Source organism: Rhipicephalus microplus, chromosome 7 (genome assembly GCF_043290135.1).
Source record: "Rhipicephalus microplus isolate Deutch F79 chromosome 7, USDA_Rmic, whole genome shotgun sequence".
Classification (NCBI taxonomy): Eukaryota; Metazoa; Arthropoda; class Arachnida; order Ixodida; family Ixodidae; genus Rhipicephalus; species Rhipicephalus microplus.
This window is the reverse complement of record NC_134706.1, coordinates 79,677,547-79,700,607: the sequence shown is the minus strand read 5'-3', so window position 1 is coordinate 79,700,607 and position 23,061 is coordinate 79,677,547. Positions and strand designations below refer to the sequence as shown.

The 23,061-nt window shown below is 43.7% G+C and overlaps 1 protein-coding gene across 1 annotated transcript in view; it reads right to left on the bottom strand.

The window, feature by feature from the left end:
* The window catches only part of Cht7 (chitinase 7), a 193,397-nt gene that overhangs the window by 12,338 nt on the left and 157,998 nt on the right, over nucleotides 1–23,061 (bottom strand). The window contains exons 4-11 of the mRNA XM_037431352.2: nucleotides 18,348–18,526; nucleotides 16,137–16,385; nucleotides 14,132–14,317; nucleotides 13,236–13,355; nucleotides 10,455–10,749; nucleotides 6,950–7,259; nucleotides 4,318–4,441; nucleotides 3,512–3,636 (exon numbers count right to left, since the gene is read on the bottom strand). Of these exons, the coding sequence (XP_037287249.2) occupies nucleotides 3,512–3,636; nucleotides 4,318–4,441; nucleotides 6,950–7,259; nucleotides 10,455–10,749; nucleotides 13,236–13,355; nucleotides 14,132–14,317; nucleotides 16,137–16,385; nucleotides 18,348–18,526 (1,588 nt within the window). The remainder of the gene's footprint in view (nucleotides 1–3,511; nucleotides 3,637–4,317; nucleotides 4,442–6,949; nucleotides 7,260–10,454; nucleotides 10,750–13,235; nucleotides 13,356–14,131; nucleotides 14,318–16,136; nucleotides 16,386–18,347; nucleotides 18,527–23,061) is intronic.

Below are 23,061 nucleotides of genomic sequence, written 5' to 3'. Positions count from 1 at the left end.
TCCATGCCACACAAGGTTAACAACTGTGCTTATTCTTTCTTTAGTTTATTACATCTGCGCTTCGTATTCGCATCTTTCACAGATGGCGGCACCACCATGTGGTACCGTCGTAACAGTCGTTTGGGGGAGGCTCGCGCAGCCAGCTTATGCCATCTTTAGTTGGCCTCACTTATGGGGTTCGCTGGTGGTTTATATTTTGTCACTGGCAATTTTTACTGCAGTTATTCTGAATTCGGTAGTGAACTACCGAAGTCGGACAGGAACTGTGAGTCATAGTATGAGTGATTTACTTTTTATTGTTGGCTTGCTCAGCTACAGGAGTCATGATTAGTGTTGTATGCCGCTGTGCAGATGCCGTGCAGTCAAAGGCGAGATTTCTTGCTTTGCACGAGCATGACCGCTCCATCTTCCCCGGCCATGGCACGAGCAGCGTTCGCAAAGTTGTACGTGCATTCCTTCACACCGCAGCAGACCATGTGCCCGACGTTCCAAACTTCTCTTCATTCAATAATACGCCGCACACACGTTTCTCAACTCGCAGTGCGGGATATAACCTATGCTAGAGTCAATGACCCACACAGCGAAGCTTTGACAACACGGTGGCTGCAGCCAAAAATGCTACGCAGTTCGAAGTCTCGGGCACACCAGCGGTGCCTGCCAGCGCGCTCCATGGCTGCATGATCCACATAGTTTCGTAATATACACTAGAGGGAACTCTGGCGCTAGTGTCTATGGGAGCTGCAACGCACGACGCTTCAGCGAGCATGGGAATGACGGGTAGTACACACATTTGTCTAAACTTCGTACTTCTGGCCTGTTTTTGGCTCCGTATGTGTTCGTGTGGCTTGAAGCTGTTTTCTCGCGAAACAAAAATCAGCAAATGTTCAGCGGTTGCGCTTCACCACCCTATTCTTTTAGACTTACCTTTCCAAATTCAGTCACGAAGTTTAAAAGGGTTGAATCTTTCTTTCAAAACGAAACCGAAACGCAGCAATAAACGAAGCCGCAAGTACTATTCGCTGTCCGCAAGTATGAAGACTATAGGCAAATGTGTGTTCTACCCATCATTCCCATGATCGCTGAACAATCGCAGCGCCAGAGTACCCTCTAGTTAACTTTAGGAAACTCTATGGCACGATCACCCAAACGACAGCCATGTTTGCCTTGCACTAGTGCACTCATTAGGCGGTTACAATTGCGACACAACACATGGTCAACATGGGTAGCGTGGAAGGCTTCGATTGGCTCATATTTTCGGAAAGCGGCTAACGACAAGTATATGCTTTAATTGACAAAAAAGCCACCCCGTCCCCGAAGAAATTCGTTAAGAAAGGCGAATGCATTGCGTAGCGTCCATATCGGTGTTTGGGACGTGAAGAACCAGCGTTAGAAAAATAATGTTTTCTTTTTTTTCTTACAGCGTGCAGCCAACAGCGCTGTTTGCCGCACGTGGCGTTTTTCTCTCGCGAGAAATGCGATATACGTTTCCGGCTATAGTAGCTTGCGCGCACGGTTAAAACACTTTCAAGTCAAGGAGGTGGGGGCTCCGGTTGCTAGGGGCGAGAATGAGCGCGCCCGCCCGCAGCTGTTGCTGACAGCGGACGACGCCGAAGTGTGACATGGTGGGGGCTCCGGTTGCTAGGGACACATGCACCCGTAGCTGTTGCTATGAGAGAGGGTGGTGTACGGATCCCGAAAGACGACTGACATAGCCCGACTAAGCAATGCATTCGCATTTAAAACAACTTTTTGGTATATACTTCGATATACTGTGCTACCGAAGCTGAAAGATTTAGTGTGACCCCGTTGCGTTTGTCCACTTATATTTTTCTTTTATTTGAGCCAGTGATTTCTGATTTAACAACAGTACAACTTCTTTTCGCCACTGTCTGGACAGCCCCAAATGTTCATAATAATAGAGCGATAGTTCGCCACAGCTCTACATATGTAGTTTTCTCATGTGAGATACCTGAATGCCACAGGGCAAGCTCAGGGGTTGTGGCCCTCTCCAATCGAGTGAAAATTTATGTGATCGGCAATTGGCTGCGCTTCTACTCGGTTGTGACTATTATAGACAAGCATGTGTGAACTGATGTTTTTGTTTGATCACCACCTCCATTCGTTTCATTCCCGCTACTTTTTTTCTATTCAGTCTCTGGACTCGTTTTACAGCCTTAAATATTTTCTTCTCCACTCTGTTGCCTATAAACGTCGCGTTCTGTTGTTTAATGAGCCTAAGTTTCCTGGTAGATAAAATGTCTGCTTTTATAGTTTATTTGAATTTGGTGTTTTGTTATCGGCTTAACAGCTCTTCCCCTCTTGATCGCTAAAGTTCAGCAAAGGAATGTAAAGAAAGAATGTTTGGTGCTAGTGTTGTTTTTTACTAATATTTTGCCTACAAAGTTTACTACGAACTCTTTTATTTTCAGAAAGAAAACAAAAGACTTGAAACGTCATAAAAAAAAGACGCAGGTAAAGCGAGTTCACTAGTTGTAACCATGTACACACCACAAATACAAAACACTGCTGCAACGACCACATCCAAGCACACAAACATACACGAACACGCACACACGTATACTCACGGATATTCAATATTTTATAATGCAAGGAGCTAAACACTATTCAATTGAGAAGTGCTTAGATATTCCCAAGTCAAAGGAATCATCACTTCATGAAGTTGATGCGAACAGAAAATTTTCATTGGCGACAGATTTCCCACGACAGAGACGTTAATCCACAGACATCAACTGTAAGTAGCACACACAAACAGGCTCCTGCACTAAATAAATCGATCCAACTCACCATAATGCCACTGTGGTCATAAAGAACAACATGTTCGCCATATGCTTTCGGAGTGTGTAAATTGCGAAAATGAAACAGAAAAATTAAGGAAGAAACTAGCAAGTTTGGACAGACTGCCCCTCGCATTAAAGAAATTACTTGGACCATGGACTGTGATGCATCTTCACAAAAAGGTAAACAGCTACCTGACAGCCTTCTTTGTGGGAACCGGACGGAATAAGCGCTGTGACATAAAGCTGGGGATTAACATATATGAAATTATGGGTTAGTGTACGTTCTGGTAGTAGAAATAGAAAGGTGTGCGTGCCAACATTTCATGACAGTTGGAACTGCTGCAAGCAAACTAAACATTCACATGTTATTTCAGCAGTTTCAGTGTACTATTAGCTTTTTTTGTTCATACTTTTGCTGATTCTTTATTTTGAGTACCACTCATTAATATTTTTTTAACTGCAGAACTTATTGATATATAGTAGCCGAGATAATATGGACCTCAACCTCCCCACAGCAAAAAATACAGGACAGAGCAGAACACCCATAGAAAAACGGCACCCACACGGCGCTTAACATACGCGAAAGGAGCACAGTCAATGACGGCTAAAATGTTTCAAAGAAGCTTACATGTTCGAAATGTTTTCTTGTGATGCCAAAACGTGGTAACGATACACCAACTTCGGCTGCTGAAATCGCCGCTTTAACCACTCACTTGTTGAGTTCCTCGACGTCATAACCAGCGGAGATGGCCTCAAAGCTTGCTGGTGCCGCCATGGAAAGGATTAGCCTTGGTTTTTTGGACGCCAGAGCCTCACCGTCGAAGGCTACTCGCAGTTCCTACAATACCAAACGTGAAATAACGTTTATAAACGTCTCATGCTGTTTAAATAGTGTTGACGCGAACATTTTGAAAAGCATGCGCTCCTGAAAAACATGTTTTGACGTGTTTCTTTTTTGTTTACCTTAATGTCATGCTCTGAGTATGCTGCATGAATTATTTGTGTAACAATAAAATTGATGAGAGCAGAGTATGTCAGCATTTCCTTATTACTGCTGTGTAATATTTTGTTCAACATCGCGCGAAATAAGTTGCATGCGCACGTGCCAAAATAACGATATTCAAAACACCGCGCCCTAGTTGTAGATCCAGAGGTAAACATCGCACAGCTATGGTGTTTCAATATGCAACTGCAATGAAATATAATTTATTTCTCTTAGTGCTCACCGTATTTTGTCTTCACTAGCCTTCTTCGGATGTAAATGATTATCAGGCATTAACTGTGTAAAGCCCTGAAATTAAGCAACAATGTTGTGTTTCCGCCGTATTTCTCACTCCTTATAAACATGCAAGTCCAGAATATCTCATGATATTATTCGGCTGGCGCGCATGGAGCTTCAATCGGATCATGCTCGGATGCACTTCTCATTACCCATCCTTGACTCAAATTTTAAAAATGATTCAACGTTGTTATTGTTGTTACTATGCGATCTTAAAACACAATAGGAACAGTCTCGTACCTTGATGAGGCCAGCCAGGCGTTTCTTGTCATCAGCGCCTCGGGGAAATTCCCAGTCGACATCCAGACCGTCGAAGCCTTTTTCTCGCAGGAAGTCAATAGCGTTGAACACGAACAAAGATTGCCTGCCAAATATAAGTGATTGACTTAGAGGAGCAACATTCTGTTAATCATCGAAAATATACTGGTTGTCTAGATAAAAAAAAATTTATACTTCCCCTTTTTTGCAGTCCCATGTGAGGAAGCCATGGCTTCATGTATAGCTTATATTCTATGCATACACAATTCCATCTACGTTTCCCCACATTTACCAGGTAATAGCGTGCACACTATTTGTATTATGGACCAGGGAGGCCGTTTCACAGCACCGCGTTCCCGATTGCGCTAATATCTAGGTGTGGTCAAGTGTCTGTACTGGTTTAACTTACATGTAATTACGCGTTTGAACGAGCAGCAGAACCAAATTATTCATCAATTGGTACATGCTCAGTGCATCTGATATCAATTTCGCAATGATTCTGTGAGAGTCAGGCTCCTTTTGTTTTATGTTTTTTTCGTTTTTTTAAGTTGAAGCGAGAATGCTTGGCCACAATTACAACGACGTTCACGCAACTACTATACAAAAGTTTGATAATTATCTTTTTAAGTTTTCATTTGAGCGTAGTTGTCTGAATTCGAAAGTCGCGCTGCACGATATTTTATGTCATACCCACTTTTTTTACGAATAAAAAGAGTTGTCCGTAGTTCGGAACGGTCATTCCCGAAATTCACGCTCGAAATGGAAACTCATCGTGCTCACCGCGTTTTCACGTTCATCGGAAATGCCAAGGGCATGGCCGAGATTGCACTCACTGGGCTTGAGTCAGCAGCGGAGAACCGTAATCAGTCTAACATCGTGGTGGCATATACAAAATTTATTTCCCGTTCTAATCCTTTTGAGCGCTTGCTTTAACTAACAACCAGTAATTCACTGGGTTTCTTTAAGTGCTTGCTTTAACTAACAACCAGTAATTCACTGAGGGTTTTAAAGTGAGTCATCTTGTAACATGTGCTACTTGTATCAAAGAAACATAGAGTAGAAGAATACTTGTTTGCGACCGGGGCATGCGCGCAGTTGCTCGAGCGAGATGGCGCTGGCGTGGGTAACAGTGAAATTCTTCGAAACGAGGCTAAAAAAGTCATCTAGTGTTGATTGTAAACAAATGGTCATTTTGCGTGTGAATTATTACAATATTGTAACCGCTATATTGGGTAATATCGATGAACCAGGGTATACTTGAGGAAGATTCAAGCTTTATTCGTTAATATTCAACATTCATTTCCTTGACATTTGACGACCTCACAGCTCACATGGATGCGAGTTTCCTAATGGCATTGTCCTCAGGGGTCGGCGGGTCAATCCACTGAGCAAACAAGCTCTTCCTTCTTTTTGCGGTGTGATGCCTTGTGACCTTTGACCACCGCAAGCGAACTTCGCGGGCGTCAGATACAATGTGCCAAAGGAGACCTTCGCGCTTTACGGGCTGCGTAACCTTCGCTCACTCGCACTCGTCGACGGACACAGTATCACCTCGGTGGTGGTCATGAATTAGTGACGACCTCTCACATCCGAGCTGGGTCGTAAAGAGGGGAGCTTTTTGAGTCATGGCACCGGGTCGTGAGAAAGTATTATGGCATCGTGACGCGCCAACAATACGCCGAGCACGCTTCGCTAGCACCGTTCAAGGTCTCTTCTGTTTGTAAACGTGTCCGCAGTGACGCGACTTTCCCATCGCTACTTTCTCGCGGTGATCCGCCGACGAGTGAAGCCTCGCCATCATTGGCGATTTAACCTTCACTGAAAGCTGCTGGCAGATATATTCCAAAGTCGTTCGTATTAGCACGCTCCTAAATCTCGCTCCTACCGTCAAACACATTTATTAAAGCCTGCCGGCTCAAGGCGAAGTCCAGCTTTAAGAAACCTTAGTCATGTCCTTTCATTGGTTATTGCGAAATGTCTAGTAGGTCCTTCAGGAGTACTTTTAAATGTTTTCAGTACACAGACATTCTGTGGAATGGTTGAAATGTAAAGACCAGTACTTCATTTTGTGCTCTTTTTTTTTCTTTTAACTGAAATACTTTGCTGTATTCAGCCAATGTGCAACTATGCGTCGTCTCCTTACTTCTGCCCCCATCCTATGGCATTTCGTCCGAAGTCATCCGACAGAAGATCATATGAACACCAGCGGTGTCGGCATTAGAGCCGTTCTTGCCCAACGAAAGCCTGGGTTCAACGACCACCCCATTGCTTTTATCTGTCGAGCACTCACGAAGGCTGAAACCAACTATTCTGTCGCTGAAAAGCAATGCTTGGCTATTATTTCGGCCATCACTAAATTTTGAGCTTCCCTCAATGGCCACTCACTTAACGCAATAACTGAGCACCATTTCCGGTGCTGGCAATAGTTCTTCCACGCTGCGATGAGCAGCCTTTTCGCTTTGCACCTTTTTCTTTTTGTGTCGCGTAAACGGAAGACGAAAATAAAAGGGCTCGATGGAAATAAAGGACTTCGTATTTTATCTTAGCAAAGCGTATACAACGCGTGGCCACGTCGCACCACTGCTACCTACTCGCACCTCAGGAGACGCCTTACCTGTAGGAGTTCTCGGTCACCTCCCTGAATGGCGCAGATCCCAGCATCCAACCGCCGACGGCCAGCATGACCTTGAGCAGCGGGTTTTTGGCTTTGAGGGCCACGATCCTTTCCCAGAAGCCTTTCTGGGCGCCTCCGGTGCCTTCGTCCAAGGGCTCGGTGGACACGATCTTGTACTCCTTGATGTTGGCGAATGCGTAGATGACGTGCGTGCAGAGCGTGGGGTCGATGTCCTCCGGCTCGTAGTGGCCCTTGCCCTTCCGCTTAGCCGACCAGTTGGTGAAGTAGCAGACCACACGGGCGTTGGTGTCTGCGCGTTGAAATCATTGTGATCAGTGAAAGGCCATTTCTTTATAGCTCGTAAACATAACGGGTAATCAGAATCTGGATGACCATGTAAGTATGCATAGGCTTCGTTTGCACTGGTTGTCAAGGCTAAAGCTTTATTTGCCTCACTAAACACGAAACGTTTCTGGTTAACGCCACCCTTGCGTGGCGACAGGGACAAAACAATTGATGCAAATATCGTCTCCAGGTGACGTCTCAGTATGGCGCTGTCATGACGTCACAAATCACTAAAATACACCTCACGTGACGTAATGTGACACGATGATGTTGTCGCATGACATCGTACATGGTGTGGTGGCCTTAGTACGTGGACTGAGTGCACAAATATAGCTTTAGCGTTCGATTTGTGTCAGGTGAATTCACAAAGGACCCTGTGAGCTATGAAGTCAATGATGTCTTTTAGCAATGGACGAATATTATAACGCTTCGAACATTCGAAAGAATGTTCGAAGTGCTCTAGTATTTGTGCTCTAAATTCGTGTTACGAAGCGCTCTAAGTTCGTGTTACGCATGTTTGCGTCAACACGAATTTAAGTGTTCCGTAGTTTCAAAGTATTCAATAAGAACGAATGGACATTTTACGGCATGTAAGCCCCCTGAATGAGTGATTTATCGGTGGCGTGTAGTTACAATAGCATGCAACCAACTATTCGGGTCAACCTCTCGCTGCCGCAAAGCCACACATTGAGCTGAAGTGCCTGCACCTCATTTAGTTTTCTGAGTGGGTTATCCGCCCTTTTGTGGGCTAAGTGCAAAGAAATTTCGAAACGTAACGTATTTCGTCGCTTATAACCTACGCCATAAAACCATTTAAATTGTGACATTGTTCAAATGTCATTCAGCATCGCTTCTAAGCAAAGCAGTTATAGTCACACAAGCCCATTTCCCAGTTTTGAAGATGTGTAGGTTAGTTGGATTAAGTATTCGCTTCGGATTCAGTTTTCACTTGAATTTATCAACTTGCGCGCACCTACTCTTCAAGAAGTTTGTTTTAACAAAATTTAATCTATAACAGTACTATCGCGCTGAGCGGGAATATTTACTGCCTTGCATCTCAGGCTGCGCAATTATTCACTACGATTAAATATTCATTGGAAAAATTGCTATGTGTCGCGAAACACGCCAATTTAGGCGGCAGTGTTAAAGCGCTGACACTTCGGCGTTGGCATTAGCGTCGTCCGTTGTGAGTGAAAAGTTATAATGACCCAAAATAAAATGAGTAATATATTATTTCAGCGCCGAGTTGAGATTGAACCTAGACTGTCTGCGTGACAAGCAAGCGTACCACCACAGAGCTGGGATGTGTGTTCAAACTGCCTTTGGAAAAAAAAGAAAGAACACTACATGAATTTCATGTAGTAGAAGAAGTCGCCTTAACGCATTATCTATTGCGTGGTATAAGCGTAGAATCGCTCCAGGCGTTAAAACACGGGAATTGAGCAACGTGTGGATGTGTTAAAGGCCCAACCAATACCCAGTAGTATGACATAATTAATCAGCAGCAACAGAAAAGCCATCAACTAAACGAACAGCAGCGTAGGTTCGCTCGTTGCCCTAGGGGCGCGCATTGGTCACTTCGCTGTTCCACAAGTGCAACAATTACAGAGTAGTCGGTACATAACAACTGTGCATGCTGCAGGTATGCCATATTATATTGAAAAGGCCGATGTTACGCGCAAAGTCGTCCATTTTCTGACGGCATGGTTGAGGCATGCATGCACCGAGAACCGAAGCAGGCTAACAGTTCCGCAAGATATTCACACGAGGCCCCATCACTGTACCGCGATCTGCTATTAAAGGCGAAGCTGAAACGTTATCCGAGTTTTTGGAATACAGATGTATTCGAGAATGTTAGGAGACAGCGACAGACAAAGGATTTGAATGAGGTCTTTAGGGCCTGGCCCAGAAGTACCTTTTTGGGCCCTCGGCTCGCCGCTCGCTCTAGTTTCTGAAATGAAAGTAGTGTCTCGCGACATCTTTCTTCTATTATGCATAACTTGGTGTATTTTCTAGGGGCCGTCACAAAAAAGCAAAAGAATGTAAACAACTTTCAGAAAAATTGTTTCGCTATGCGTAGTCAGTTTCGCTATGCGTAAGCACTAGTCCGCTTCAAGCAAGAAGACAGAAGCAAGAAGAAAGGCAATGAGAAAAATATTTAGATTTAAGTTTAAAACTTTTAATCTAGTTTAATTCGCTTTAACACCAAAGTTTCTATTTTTTCTCTCTTTCTTTTGCTTTAAAATTCTAATAAATGCCCGCTGTGCCACCAGCCCGATTTGCTCCCTGCGGTGGTTCTTGATGGCAGTCTTGTGTTCATCCTTGCTCACTTTTTCCCTACTTGTTTTCTTTTTTCTTCTGTCACCTCTTTTACACCCTTTTTATTTATTACCTTCCTTCAAACCTCCAATACATTAGTGGTGCAGGTGGCAACTCCAGCCGTTCCCACAATCTGTTCAAAAGGAAGGGCACGCATGACCACGTGGGTGACAACGTTCTTAGCACGACGTGTGCGGCGGGATGTGTGCGACTGAGCTGCAAGTGTTCTCTCCTTCTGGTGATCACGTTGCGTGTGTGGTGTCACGTCGTGCGTATGTTCTGTCGCACACGTGTGCTGTCACGCAGCAGTGTATTAAAGCCCTAAATTATCAAACCCTTCGAAGCCATTATTCCTTAAACGCGCACTTTCCAAATTTATAAGAATAATTGAAATGTGTCTTACCCCTATAGAAGCGTGATGGCTGCATCCAAACCTTACCAATTTTTATTCCAGAACTTGTATCCGACCTTGTCTCTTACCAGACCTTGTCAGCATTGCCAAACCTGATATGGACACACAGGCCCATAGCGCTTTTTTCTACCTTCTAACTTGGTTCAGTTATTTATTGACAGTAGCCGTGCTCGTATACTTTTTCACTATTTGTCCTTGTAGTCAGTTTTTGCATACATGTCAGTTTTAACGCGAAATGTTTGACCCTAAATGCGGTGGTATGGCGCACAGTAACATAGACGTTTCGATATTCTCTGCACTTAGAAGGCTCAGGGTTTTGAGTGAGTGAGTGAGTGAGTGAGTGAGTGAGTGAGTGAGTGAGTGAGTGAGTGAGTGAGTGAGTGAGTGAGTGAGTGAGTGAGTCGTCTATCCTCTCATCTTTCAACTTACCGGGTTCTGGCGCCTCATCCTTGACAGGTAGAGTGGACTGCACTGCCTTAGGATTGTCGATCCTCTTGATGCCTTCCGGAGCCGGGGTTGCATCTGTCGACTTCGCAGCAATCGTCCGTGGCTTCTTGACAATGGGCAGCACGTTCTTGGGTCCTCGGCTTGGCCTGTTCAGTAGTTCCTCAGCCATCGCACCGATGAGAGGCCACGTCTTGGACGTGCAGCGACCTCTGAAGTCATCCATGTCTACAGTCCACACCATGGCGCCGGCGTATCCGTTTGCCTTGATCCAGTTCATCTAAAAGTGCATTGTGAATTATTGCAAAGAATAAAAGAAACTAGAAGTAAGGCAGTAGTATCTTCATAGAATTTATTACATTGACCCTATCTGTACCTTACACTTGCCATGCGACATTCATAACTAAAGGACCGGAGGACTTCGCGAAAGGCCGCGACTGTCAGACGTTTCACCTTTTTATTCTACACAAACGAGGGTGCAGTGTACCGTTTTGGCAACTTTGAAATTTTTTACATATCTTCGTGCGAAAGTGGTCTTCTGACGAGCGTGTACTGCTAAATGAATGTCTGCTCAATGAGTTACAGAAGAACTTGCTTCCTAACTGCGTGGCTGCGCATTCATAAATGACTTCCCAGAGTTGAGGTGTTGCTATGAAACCGCCACGCCATGGTGCTCTAAGGTACTCGGCTGCCGACCTGCAGGTCACGGGATCGAATCTCGGCTGAGGCGGCTGCATTTCCGATGGAGGTGGAAATGTTGTAGGCCCGTGTGCTCAGATTTGGGTGCTTATTAAAGAACCCCAGGTGGTCGAAATTTCAGAAGCCCTCCACTACGGCGTCTCTCATAATCATATGGTGGTTTGGGGACGTTAAACCTCACATATCAATCAATCAATCAATCAATCAATCATCGCTATGAAACCACCTTCTAAATAAGGAATGGGCAATCGTGACAACAGTTGGAAACAATTCGGTCCTGCTCCAGCAATGACTAACTCTTGAAACTCTCGCAGAAAAGTTCAATATGCACTCCTTTTTAACATATTGTAAATAATTATTATGTAAACACTTCATAAAAAGAAAGAGTTATTTAGGAGGTTCATTGAAATAACATGAATCAATCTCCCCGCGACGCTTTTTTTGTTCGACAGAAGGATTGACATCTTTATTTAGCCTATTTTAGAATCGAGAAGTAGCCTTTCTTTTCCAAAATTACTGTGACGCGACAAATACAGTGTTTATTTATTCAAAATACCTTACAGACCCAACAGGGCATTGTGTAAGGGGAGCATAAAAGGAATACATACATTAATTGGTACACTTTCCATACAAACACAAACATGAACTAAATGTCAATTATTATACAAGTCCTAACAGGAATAAGAATGAGAAAATAATAATAATTTTAATAGGAGTAGAACGGCAATGAACATCAGGTGAGTATACGCGTTAGATAATGATTTAAAGCAAGCTAAAAAAACAGGCATAAATTGTGAAATGACTTTGCATTATTCAAAAGAAAACATCACTGAATAAAACACAACAGAACTGAATGACATGTTAGTATTGAAAGCATCAAACAAAATAAGTTTAAAGTAAGACAAAGAAAAAATCGAGATACTAGTAGTGATTAAACGCGTAGGTGCCGATTTCGATATGGATAAAACGAGCAGTTAATCCTGTAAATGAGTGAGTAGAAGGTGCCGGAATGTTTCCTGATTGCGTTCTGTTACGATTTCATCTGGAAGGCTGTTCCACATGCGGATGACACGGGGGAGTGCAGATGAGCTAAAAATGTATGTTTTACCGTGTATGCGTGTGAATGAAAGATGAATATTTAGCCCCTTTGATGTCAATGCAGATGTTTGCAATGTCATTGATAATGGCCTTGTTTCATGTACGTATTTATGGAATATTGAAAGGAGGTTTAGATCACGTCGGTTGCTCAAAAGGGAAAGTGATAAGTTTTCTTTTTTCATTTGTGTTATGCTTGCGCTATGATCGTAGTTTTGTGAGATGAATCTAACTTCCTATGTTGCACTCTGTCTGTGATAGCAGGTAAATTTGAAGTCACTGAATTTCTAAGCTGCTTTAATTCAATCATGTGTTCGAACTTATTGTCGAAGGCTGCACAACAAACAGATATACCGCTAAAGTAACAGCGGCTTTGTGAATTCTGGCGTTCTTCTCGCGGATAAACTAGAAGCACTGCCACTGTCGTTTTATTGCGCACTGATGCATATTCGATGTTGATCCATTGTCACGGGACCGAATCCCCACTGCGACGGCTGCATTTGCGATGGAGGCGGAAATGTTGTAGGCCCGTGTGCTCAGATTTTGGTGCACGTTAAAGAACCCCAGGGGGTCGAAATTTCCGGAGCCCGCCACTACGGCATCTCTCATAATCATAGAGGTTTTAGGACGTTAAACCCCACATATCAATCAATCATGTTGGTGCATTCATTCGGCACATAGCTTGTCGATAGTTGCGAGTTGGAACTTCGCCATACAAGCACTAGTTTTTCACGACAACTGGGAATATAAATAAAGAAGACGTTCAAGGAAAGATGCAAGCACGGCCAAAAACCCTGGAACTTAGGTGCCACGGGGCCGACGTTTCAAAAAGTTCTCCGGTTTTCAAGCAGCTGCTGTCCAGAAGAAAACAATACTGCTTGTCGAATCGTTGGCTACTGTGACAATCCATGCCCAAGGCCATAAATTGCCCGTCTGCAGCAGATCTTGAACGCGTGAAGCCCACTTACTCACCTTAGCCCTGATGCTTCTCTCGTCGTCAAAGCCAACCCACTGGTTTCCGAGGTAGGCGTAGGGCACAAGCTGTTCGTCGTCCCAGACGTAGTCAGCGCCCTTCTTGAGCATATCACAGATCTGAAATATGCGAAAAAGAGGGCGTGCTTCAACTTTCATTAGGGACAATCAAGTCGAGCACAAGCGAAGTCCGCATGTTTCCTTGGGAACAATCAAGTTGAATAGTGGTTGAACCGTGTCTTTGTCATTACTTACTTGTTCACAATTTTGCAATCACTTCTAAAGCGGATATCACATCACGAGCACATCAGTCGTTTCATCGTGCCTTCAAGAGTTCTGGAAGAGTGTCTATGATCATCTTTGAAGCCAGTAAATGGCTGTTCTGCTGGCGTATACCATTTCACTACAGTCACTTATTTTACAGTTAAATTATACTACATTAAAGAATCAAAGCGTGGCGTTTACTACGGCAATTTTCTAATAAATGAGTTGTAGTAAATTTAAAATCAAGCTTTCATAAAAAGCTAATTTAGACCCGCTAACGATGAAACTTCGGGTAGCATCTAATTTTTTATATAGAAAACTCTCGTGTCTGCATTCGATGTGGCCAGTCCTGCATAACCGCTTCAAGAATATCTTTTGTGCTGTTTAGGTATTTTGTCCTTACATACGGTAACCCGCAATACATGCTGCTTGATGCGTGTGCATGTAACCACGTGTATATGCATATCTACAGAAATCACAGGAGATGAAACTCCACCGTACTGTGCCTTGTCTTTGGTACCACCGTATTACATTTATACGTTTCAAAGTTGCGATGTTATATTGTGCGACTAACTGGACACTATATTGAAACTGAAACAACACTGTTGATGGCTAGCTGTCTGAGCGCTTACCTCGTAGTAAGCAAGGAAGCCCGCCTCCTTGGTGAACTCTCCGGCGTCCCCTCCACCTGAGGACGGGGCGTTCATGCCGTTCTTCTTGGGGTTGGCCAGCGTGAAGGTTCGGCCGTAGGTGCCGGTGCCGACCACGATCTTCTCCTTGGGTGCTCCGAGACGCTCCCACGTCTTCACGCCGAAGTCCTGTGAAGGTGAGGCGAAGCAGTGAATCATAAAAACAAAAGTAAAATCAGTGCATCCTAGCTTAATCGCAATAGCTGAACTAGAAGAAAAAATGACAATACTCGTGGTGTTCGCAATAAATCGAACTTTAATTATATTGCTTGTACAACGATATCGACAAACACTATGGAACATACCACGTTGATGTGAGATTTTATGTGCTGTGACTTCAGAGGAAAATGTTTGTCACTAAAATTTTATTTGAGTAATGCTTAGTACCTTGTATTGCTTCTGATTGATTCCATGAAAGGATCTCTGTGATTCCCCGCAAGAGTCGCATTGATTGCTTAAGCTTGACTTGGTCAGTGGCTGCCAGTTTTTAATCATCACGTTACCCGATGAGACGGACTTTCGTCGATGCTTGCACTATTTATATAACGTGCATCGCCATCCCAAAACTGTTTGTTCATGACTTCTCTTTCGTTTCGCTGGTTCCTTTTCGTTTTGTGCAGTAAATAATGCCCTACGCTTGAACAGCGACGATGAAATATTCGCTGAATAATATTTTTTCAGTCGTGGAAGTAGAAGATCGCCACTACATAAGCAGTAATCAAGAAACACCACAAAAATGAGGACTATTAAACTGGCGCCGAATTGTGCATATTTGCAGTGCCTTCTTAGTATTCCTTCAATTTCAGTAAAAAATACAAAACGCTTTATCAGTATCCTGTTGTTGGAGATGCCCAAATAATAGTAATATTGTTTCAGTATTTCCGCTATTTTTCATCAAAAGTTGCTGAAATATCAAAGTAAACAAATAGGCTCCTTTAGGCTCTAAGGCCAGCAAGTAATTTCGAAAATTTTCTCGATTGCCGAACGAAGGAATATCTGGACCAAGAACCAGATCTGTGTTGTTGTTTTTTTTTGGGGGGGGGGGGGAGTGTACAGGTACTGAAAACAATAAAATAAAAAAGTTAGCTGTGGCATTACTTAGCCATTCACAAATCCTCATAATGGCATTATTCCGGCCACGGCGAGGCGCCTAAGCGGGATCTAAGAACTTCGCTGTTACTTAAATACATTCAACTGGCTCTCGAGAAGCCATGATATCGCGAGGGGGTGACCCCGGCACTGTCCTATTTAGCCACCCTAAGGCGAATAATCAACAAGCATCCCGGTTCTATTTCTTGCAGTGTTGTGTCACGTATCTCCAGAAAAAAATAATTTGTTCATTACGCAAGTCGTGGTTCCTATCACTCACACTCGATAAGTCATTGTAGCAATGTACGAATGGCAAATAGCGCTATGGCAAGTCAGGGCTATACGTTGTTCGTCTCTTGAAAGAAAATATGGCGTGCGCACATAGGCGCGAGAGATGAGGTCAAGGTGATAAAGCACTGGTTCTGTTCCCTTAATTCTGATGTGCCCGCAGGATTTATTTCCTTTCGTAACGAGCCCCGGGCAAGTTATCTCAGCATTTTGTTATTCGTGCTTTCTCGCTCATTCTTGTTCTGTTGTTTGCTTCGGAGACGTCGTTCGAGGGGATGGCTAAGACGAAAAATAATGGACCAAAATAACGCCATCTCTTCACTAATTAATTGTGAAATAAATGAGGTATAGTTACAAGCTGACGTTCTTAACGGCCCTTCTTTTTTGTTCTTGGTTATAACTAAGTGCCACGTCTTTCAAATCGCTATGCTCAACTGGCCTAACGCCACGCATTGTTGAGGTTCATTGTATATTCAATACTTTTTTTTCCTCAAGTTCAATAAGGAGCTGCACTAACGGCGAGATTGATTTTGATTGTGATCATGTTGATTATCAGCGTGAATGTGCTCACCATGCACAGCTGTTTCCTCCAAGTGGTCTCGTTGGAGGACGCGTAGAGCGGGCTGTTGTGGCCCGTCATGCTCTCCCACTTGCCGTGGAAGTCGTAGGACATGACGTTCAGGAAGTCCACGTAGGCGGCCACCGCGGGGACGTCGTAGCCACCACGGATGGTTTCGGCGCCTGCAGACACAGCGGCGGTGAGCAGCAGCCGTGGCAGCTTCTTTTCCTTGGACTCAGCTTCGAACGCTTCACGCAGTTCCTGCGGGACAAAAAAAAAACTGTTGATACGAACTCGAAGCAGTGAGCAGTTTATCACCCAACGGTGTGGCTAAAGGCTATATTTCTACTGAGGCTCATCAGGTCCTGAGTTGTACACGCAGCCTCTCAGGTAAAAAAAAAAAAGCCTTTACTTTCAAACCTATAGTGGAGCTTATTTTCACAATGTTGGATTCTTTTCTTTTAAACATCTGATCGTAACCCAATCGACTATGTGCAAGAGATCTTTAACTATGTTTAACTCATCTTTAGTCACGAGAAGGCATACGAAAGTTGCAATCAGCATAAAGCCATTTTCAGGGCTCTTTAAAACTGAATGTAATGAAAGCAGTAAAACGCAATTCAAATCAAATTATTCTTTTCAATGCATACGAAGGTATGTGCTCGTTCCTGTGAAGTCGGGCACAGTGGCACAAAAGCAATGGTTACGTCTAACGTTGAAGAAGTTTCGAGATATATTGGTGTGAAGCGCTTGAACGATGAAACGTAAAACACTGTTCAAAGTATCAGTTTCAGGGACAAAGCTCCTTAAGACATGGGTCATGCGTCCGCGATGCAAGTAGTAGTGCGTCGTTCTAGTAGGTAGCCACCTCCATGGCCTGACTACAGGAGCGGCACGTGCGCACTAATATGTGTTGAGGAGGAAACCCGTGCACGGTATATATATAAATAAAAAGATAGTTGTTTCTGATGAAACAACCTACACAGACGAGCATCCGTGACGTAATCTTCAATAAATTTTGCCTTAAATTTGATGCTCACTAAAAAAACTTGGTATCAGAAGGACGCACTTTGAGCACTATCTGACCAGAAAGGGTTGCCTCGTTAAACTCGTTGGGCGTAACCTTCTTGGTTATAGCAATGTTTAGCGAGAGTTAGTCCGCAGTGCCATGAACTAGCGGCGGTGAAATGTGGGAGCTTGACACAAAGTGCAGGCCGTAAGAGAGTGCGCGCGTGCTGCACCTCTAGTCTGGCCGTGCCACCTCTCGTTTATTACTTGGAATGTCCGCTGGTTGGCGTTGTACTTCTATGTGATAAACATACGATGAAAAGATGCGAGATGGTGGTACTTCCAGTGTTCCCTAGATAGATGGACGGATGGATAGACACACGGACGGATGGATGGGCAGACAGACGCACGGACGGACGGATGCGTGGACGCACGCACGAACAGATGGATGGACGCACGGACGGCTGTATCAACGCAAAAACAAATGAACGGGCGGATGGATTCACGGACTGGCAGATGTTCCGCCTCACTCATGATGCACTCCGTGGATATGCTGTGATTTTTTTCTAACAGCTTTGGTTCCACATCAAAGAAACCAAAACATATACATTTACGCACCATACATATTTCCGTCGTAACTCCGAAATCCTGTATTAGAGGTAGTTGGTTGATGTAGTGACGCCAGTACTACTCTTACCCTGATCGACGAGCTGCAGTGGTGATTAGTCTTCAAAACTGGCAATGTTGTGATTAGATGCATAGTTTCATTGTTCCGTTAGATTTATATTTTTACCACTTAGCGTATTTCGCGTGAAGACTGATATTGTCGGTGCATACGAGCACAGTATGCATAGTTAGATTGTCTAAAGCAGCTTCTGTTATACCGTCAGGTCCCATGATTGTTCGCTGCCCGTTATTACAGGCTTTAGGATCAGACAATAGTTACAGCGCGAGAACAGGGCGGCGACACAGAGGCAAAAAGGACATGAAGGACACAAGGGACTAGTCTTTGTGCCGTCGTTCTGTTCTGGCGCTATAACTATCGTCATGTCATACCAACTAGCCCAAGCTGCTACACTTTAGGATCACATTTATAAAAAAGAACACTGCGGTAATGTATTCCCAACGAAACACTTCATGCAACGCCATCGCTTACGCTCGCCATTCATCACCATTCACCTGGGCGCGAAAACTGTTCCATGTGGTGACACAAACCTTGACTAGTTCGACGAAGTTCTTCTTGTCCTCATTTCCACGCGGGAACTCCCAGTCGAGGTCAAGGCCATCGAACTTGCGCCTGCGCAGGAAGTTCAGAGCACTGAAGATGAACAGGCGCCGGTTGTAGCTGTTGGACGCCATCTCCTTGAACCGCTGGGTGCCGAACGACCAGCCACCTGTAACAGCCAAGGTAAGGGGTTAGCACGTTGCTGGGGTATGATAGCGTGATCGTGAAAATGTACCTTTTATTGCTTCTCGAAAGTGAAAATACATCTCATTATGGTGCCAAACATTTTTATTAAAAATATCGTAGCTCTGCAACAACGCTGCTTAAAGAAAGGAAAATTCCCTACGTGGAACTCGTTACACTGCCTTCAAAAGAGACTTCTCTTAACGTAGAAGTGGTGCCCTCTGCAGCTACGTGCATAAAATATTGATAGAACGCGAGTAAATGCAGCCCACATTTGAGCATGTATTAGTTCTTGCCACACATGCTCGAATTGGCCCGTTTAACACTAGGCGTCATTGATATTCTTCGCGTCTGTAAAGCGCACATTCACGCCTTGAAGACACAAAATCAGAAATTTCTCCATGCCATTTGAGTAGCAACAATTGTTACGCACACATACGTCAAAGCCTTCTCGCGTAAATATTTAGTTGAAGTGCTTGATAAAGCATTGTTTCACATTAGGTCTTACCACTTGGATTTGGATTTCACCTCCCTGTATGTGCCTTCAATGATAACCATAAGATTTCGGTCATTAGTACTGGTATAGTTTGTACGTGCCACTCATTTTCTCACCACAAGCCGGTAAACTTAATTAGACTTAATGCTTGTAGAGTACGCGGTGGTCAATACGACGCACTTTAGTGCATTCAAGGGAACAAGGGAACGAACTAATAACGAGCAAGTGATCGTTGTCTTCCTTGTCTAGGTTTTTTTCTTTCCTTCATTCTTCGGTGTGACTTAACCCATCAAATTCAGCATTTCATTGATCATCTTACTTTGTTCCCTGAAAAATGTATTCATTATCCTTCTACATATTCCCGGAAAATAGGTGTATACTTCACAACTAACCATGTAAGTCGTCATCGACATGTTCAACAGCACATGAATAACTGACCAGGAGGGCGCATCAAATGACATTAAACATTGCTCACTGTGTTATGCTGAATTGAACGCAGGAACCAAATTGTGAACGAGGACCCATGATCCAAGTAAGATGCAACTACCATTTTGTTTTTGTAAGCTCATTGGGTATCAGTTAAAACAGCTCTGAGGCTTCTAATAAAGTGCACTCGTTATGAATGATGAATTTCAGTATGAATCATGAAATGTGCCTGTCGTGTTTACAGAAATTTATTCTTACGAACAGTGAACATCAACTACAATTCAACAGAGCATCGCGAAGGAACACAACATTCACATAGTTTGAACAACGTGCAGTATGTACTGTAATAAATATGGTGAACTTGAACTCTGTTTCATAGGTGACACACGAAACACGGAATGAGCAATAGGTGCCTGAATTGGCGGCGATGAAAAACCAGCTATATGAATCATAGCTCCTCTTGTTAAACAGAAAATTCCTTGGGCCTGTATGCGAGGCATTCGCAGCGCCTTTCCTTAATCTTGGCTTAAAATCTCAAGAGTCCGCTCACACTATATTACATCTCTGAAGACATATGTCCCCAACTAAACAGATATTACAGGTGACGGGTATGTATTCTGTTCGACGCAACTGTTTCCAATTAAGCGGATAGGTATCTTAATCTCGGCATGTCTGTCTGCTGCACAGCTACACTTATACTCTTGGCAAGAACGTTTAGTAATGTCACTTCCCTGGCAGGCCGCCTTAACCTTGTCCACCTTAATAAGTCCGTCGTTGTACTTGAGGGTACCTACCGAACCATGACGAATTCATGACTAAATGCGTAACATCTATTATTTGTTTTTGCAAGTACACGTCCATGGATAATTTCGTTTATGCTGTACTTTAAGCTTGAGGTCAAGGTTTCGCGGGTCTGCTTAGCTTCCCGAAGACTTTCGGCGGCGACACGTAAACTAGGATCACTTTCGCTCCCCAGAAAAGCTTTATTGCTCCTTGGCCGTTAGGGTGACCTTGAATTCCTTTATAATCGCGCGTCTTCGGCACTGATTTATTGTTAATGTATACAAAGAGCACTTTCCAAGTGTACGTGTGGTGTAAACTTTGTCTCTAACACGAGACATGAGTACAACTTAGCAAAGAAACAACGAAGTACATGTGAGAGTTCAAGAAAGCCCGAGTACCTCAAGGAAGAGGAAGCAGCTCGGTATGTGCACGCAAGCTTGGTGGAAAAATAAATGGCTTTGTATCTGGTTAGTTTTCTTGCCCCTACTTCTGTTTTCAAGCGTTATTGTGTAGTTTAAGCAATGCTGGAAGACAAATTGGAGTCGTAGTAAGCAATGACTACTATTTAAATATCGATTCATCGTAGCAGAGTACAATCACAGCCACTTCCAAGAAGTGTAGCAGCGCCGAAAAAAAGTTCTCTTTTGCGGGCATTCATGAAGTGTTTACGAAGTTTTGTAGTGTAGTGCGATTTTCTTGCGTCGTTACAACGTGGTCACATTGGTCGACATTTTCATTCATGATTCTCTGACACACAAGGAAACTTGCGAGAAAAAAATTAATGTGGTGTTGCGCTTTTGAAGTGCACATTGCCATGTCACTTGTACAATCGATTACACTGTCTGATAAATTATGTCATGCTGCACACAATGGTTTAGCGGCATGGACGTTCTGCTGATTGGTAAATAGCCTATATAAGCAAATAGATAAAAAATGATGCACCACAGCTGCAAGCCTTCGTCGGATACCAGCTTTGATACTTCATCGCTACTGACAGGTTGTGTATACTATGCCATAAAATTAGTCTGTATCCGATTACTGAGATAAAAACACGTGGTTTTGGGCAAGTATTTAGTAACCTTACTGTTTAGCATGCTTCTCTTTTTACGCAAACAGTACACAATACGTTTATTTTGACAGCAATTAAGTACAGTGGCGACTATATATATATTCGAATCGACAAACGGCGTTGGTACACAAATAGCAGATTCTGCCAGTGCAGAGTAGCAGTACAAGAACATGATACCATCGTCGCTGTCGCTGAACAAATAGTAGTAAAGCCCTAATTGTGAAGGCAGAAGGAAAACGCTGTATATCTAATATTATTCATTTTGAAAACCATTAAGTGCGCTTTTGAGCACAGACAAATACGAGTGAAGGACAGCACTACAAATGTGATACACATACGCTGCAAATGAGATAAATCAAGCTCCTTGGACAGTGATACACCTATGTCATAAAGGAGAATTGAAAAGTTTATGTAAACTAGCTAGCCCGAATTATTGTCTTACTCGAAACTAATGCCGCATCGAAGAAGTCACTGTCCATTCCAGGCTCCGGATCAGTGCCGCCAGTTAACTTTTCTTTATCGTACATTCCAAAAACTGTCCTTCTTGAAATGCGACATGGAAACCCAACCGGAGACTGCTATGCCAATTGCATTCGTTCCACCAACCTCACTCTGAAGCCACAACGACATCTTCAGAGGCAATTATGCAGTTGGACCAGTGAGACTATGCCTTCGCTAGATCACTATTACAAGGTGAGAAATAGGCTTGGTATTTCCCAATCCCTTTCTTTCTAAAACTTCGTTGTAAACGATTCCAGTACAACTGACACCTATCTACAAAGCGATCGATTTCAGAGCCCACAAGTATTTATAGAGCAACGGTATTTTCCAGAATGGTCGTAGGGCGTGGATCCCACGCTATAGCCTCCATCTTATGCCTATCGCATTCACTCGTCGAGACACTTTCCTGCATAGGCTTCACGTGTATACTGTGCACGCATACTAAGCAGGTCCTCGTTCGTAGCACCTATAGTCTAGCGCTTGCGTGTCCAAAGCTAGGCTAAGGCATGAAAGATTGTCGCACTCTGAAGGCACTTTTGCCAACGACGAAAGGAAATGGAAAAGAAAACAACGGAGGACTTCGGATGCGATTGGGATTACAGGCATCATTGTCCTCGGTTGTCAGAGATGGTCCGTTATGATTTCGAAGAAAGCCGCGCTTTCTTTCTTTTTTTTTTTTTGAGGACACCCCTGTTGTAGAACTGTTGGAAGAGTGGTCCGTCGCTAACTGGCGCACCTCTTTAGCTTGGGTACGAAGGTTCTTTCGAAGCAACGCCCTTGCTGATAAGTTTAAGCCGATTGTCGATTCCCCTGTGCGTCGGTGTTATAGCGACGGCGAGCAAGGGTGTTTCCGGGAGATGCAGCCGAGAGATTCCCTCTGTGCTAGATTCCACGGATTTGCAGGCATGTAGTATCTACTTGAAAATGTCCTCCGTCGACAAAACCTTCCGTACCATCTTTATCAAGCACGGGTTTTAAACCGAAGACCTCGATGTAAGGCTATGTATAGTGTGTAGTGCGCGTGGTGAAGAAGTTTTTGCGGGGCCAATATAAATAATTTCCCACATTGTTTTGTTTTTTTAGCGGGCTCAACCTAAATACGGTGCAAGCAGCATAAGGACGGAGCGAATCAAACTTAAATTAACACGCCACTGAGCTAGTTGTGAAGCTTCATCTCACACTGCCAATAATAAGAAAACGTGTGAAATAGCTGCACGGCGTTTGAGAGGTGTCTACTTTTCTCTCG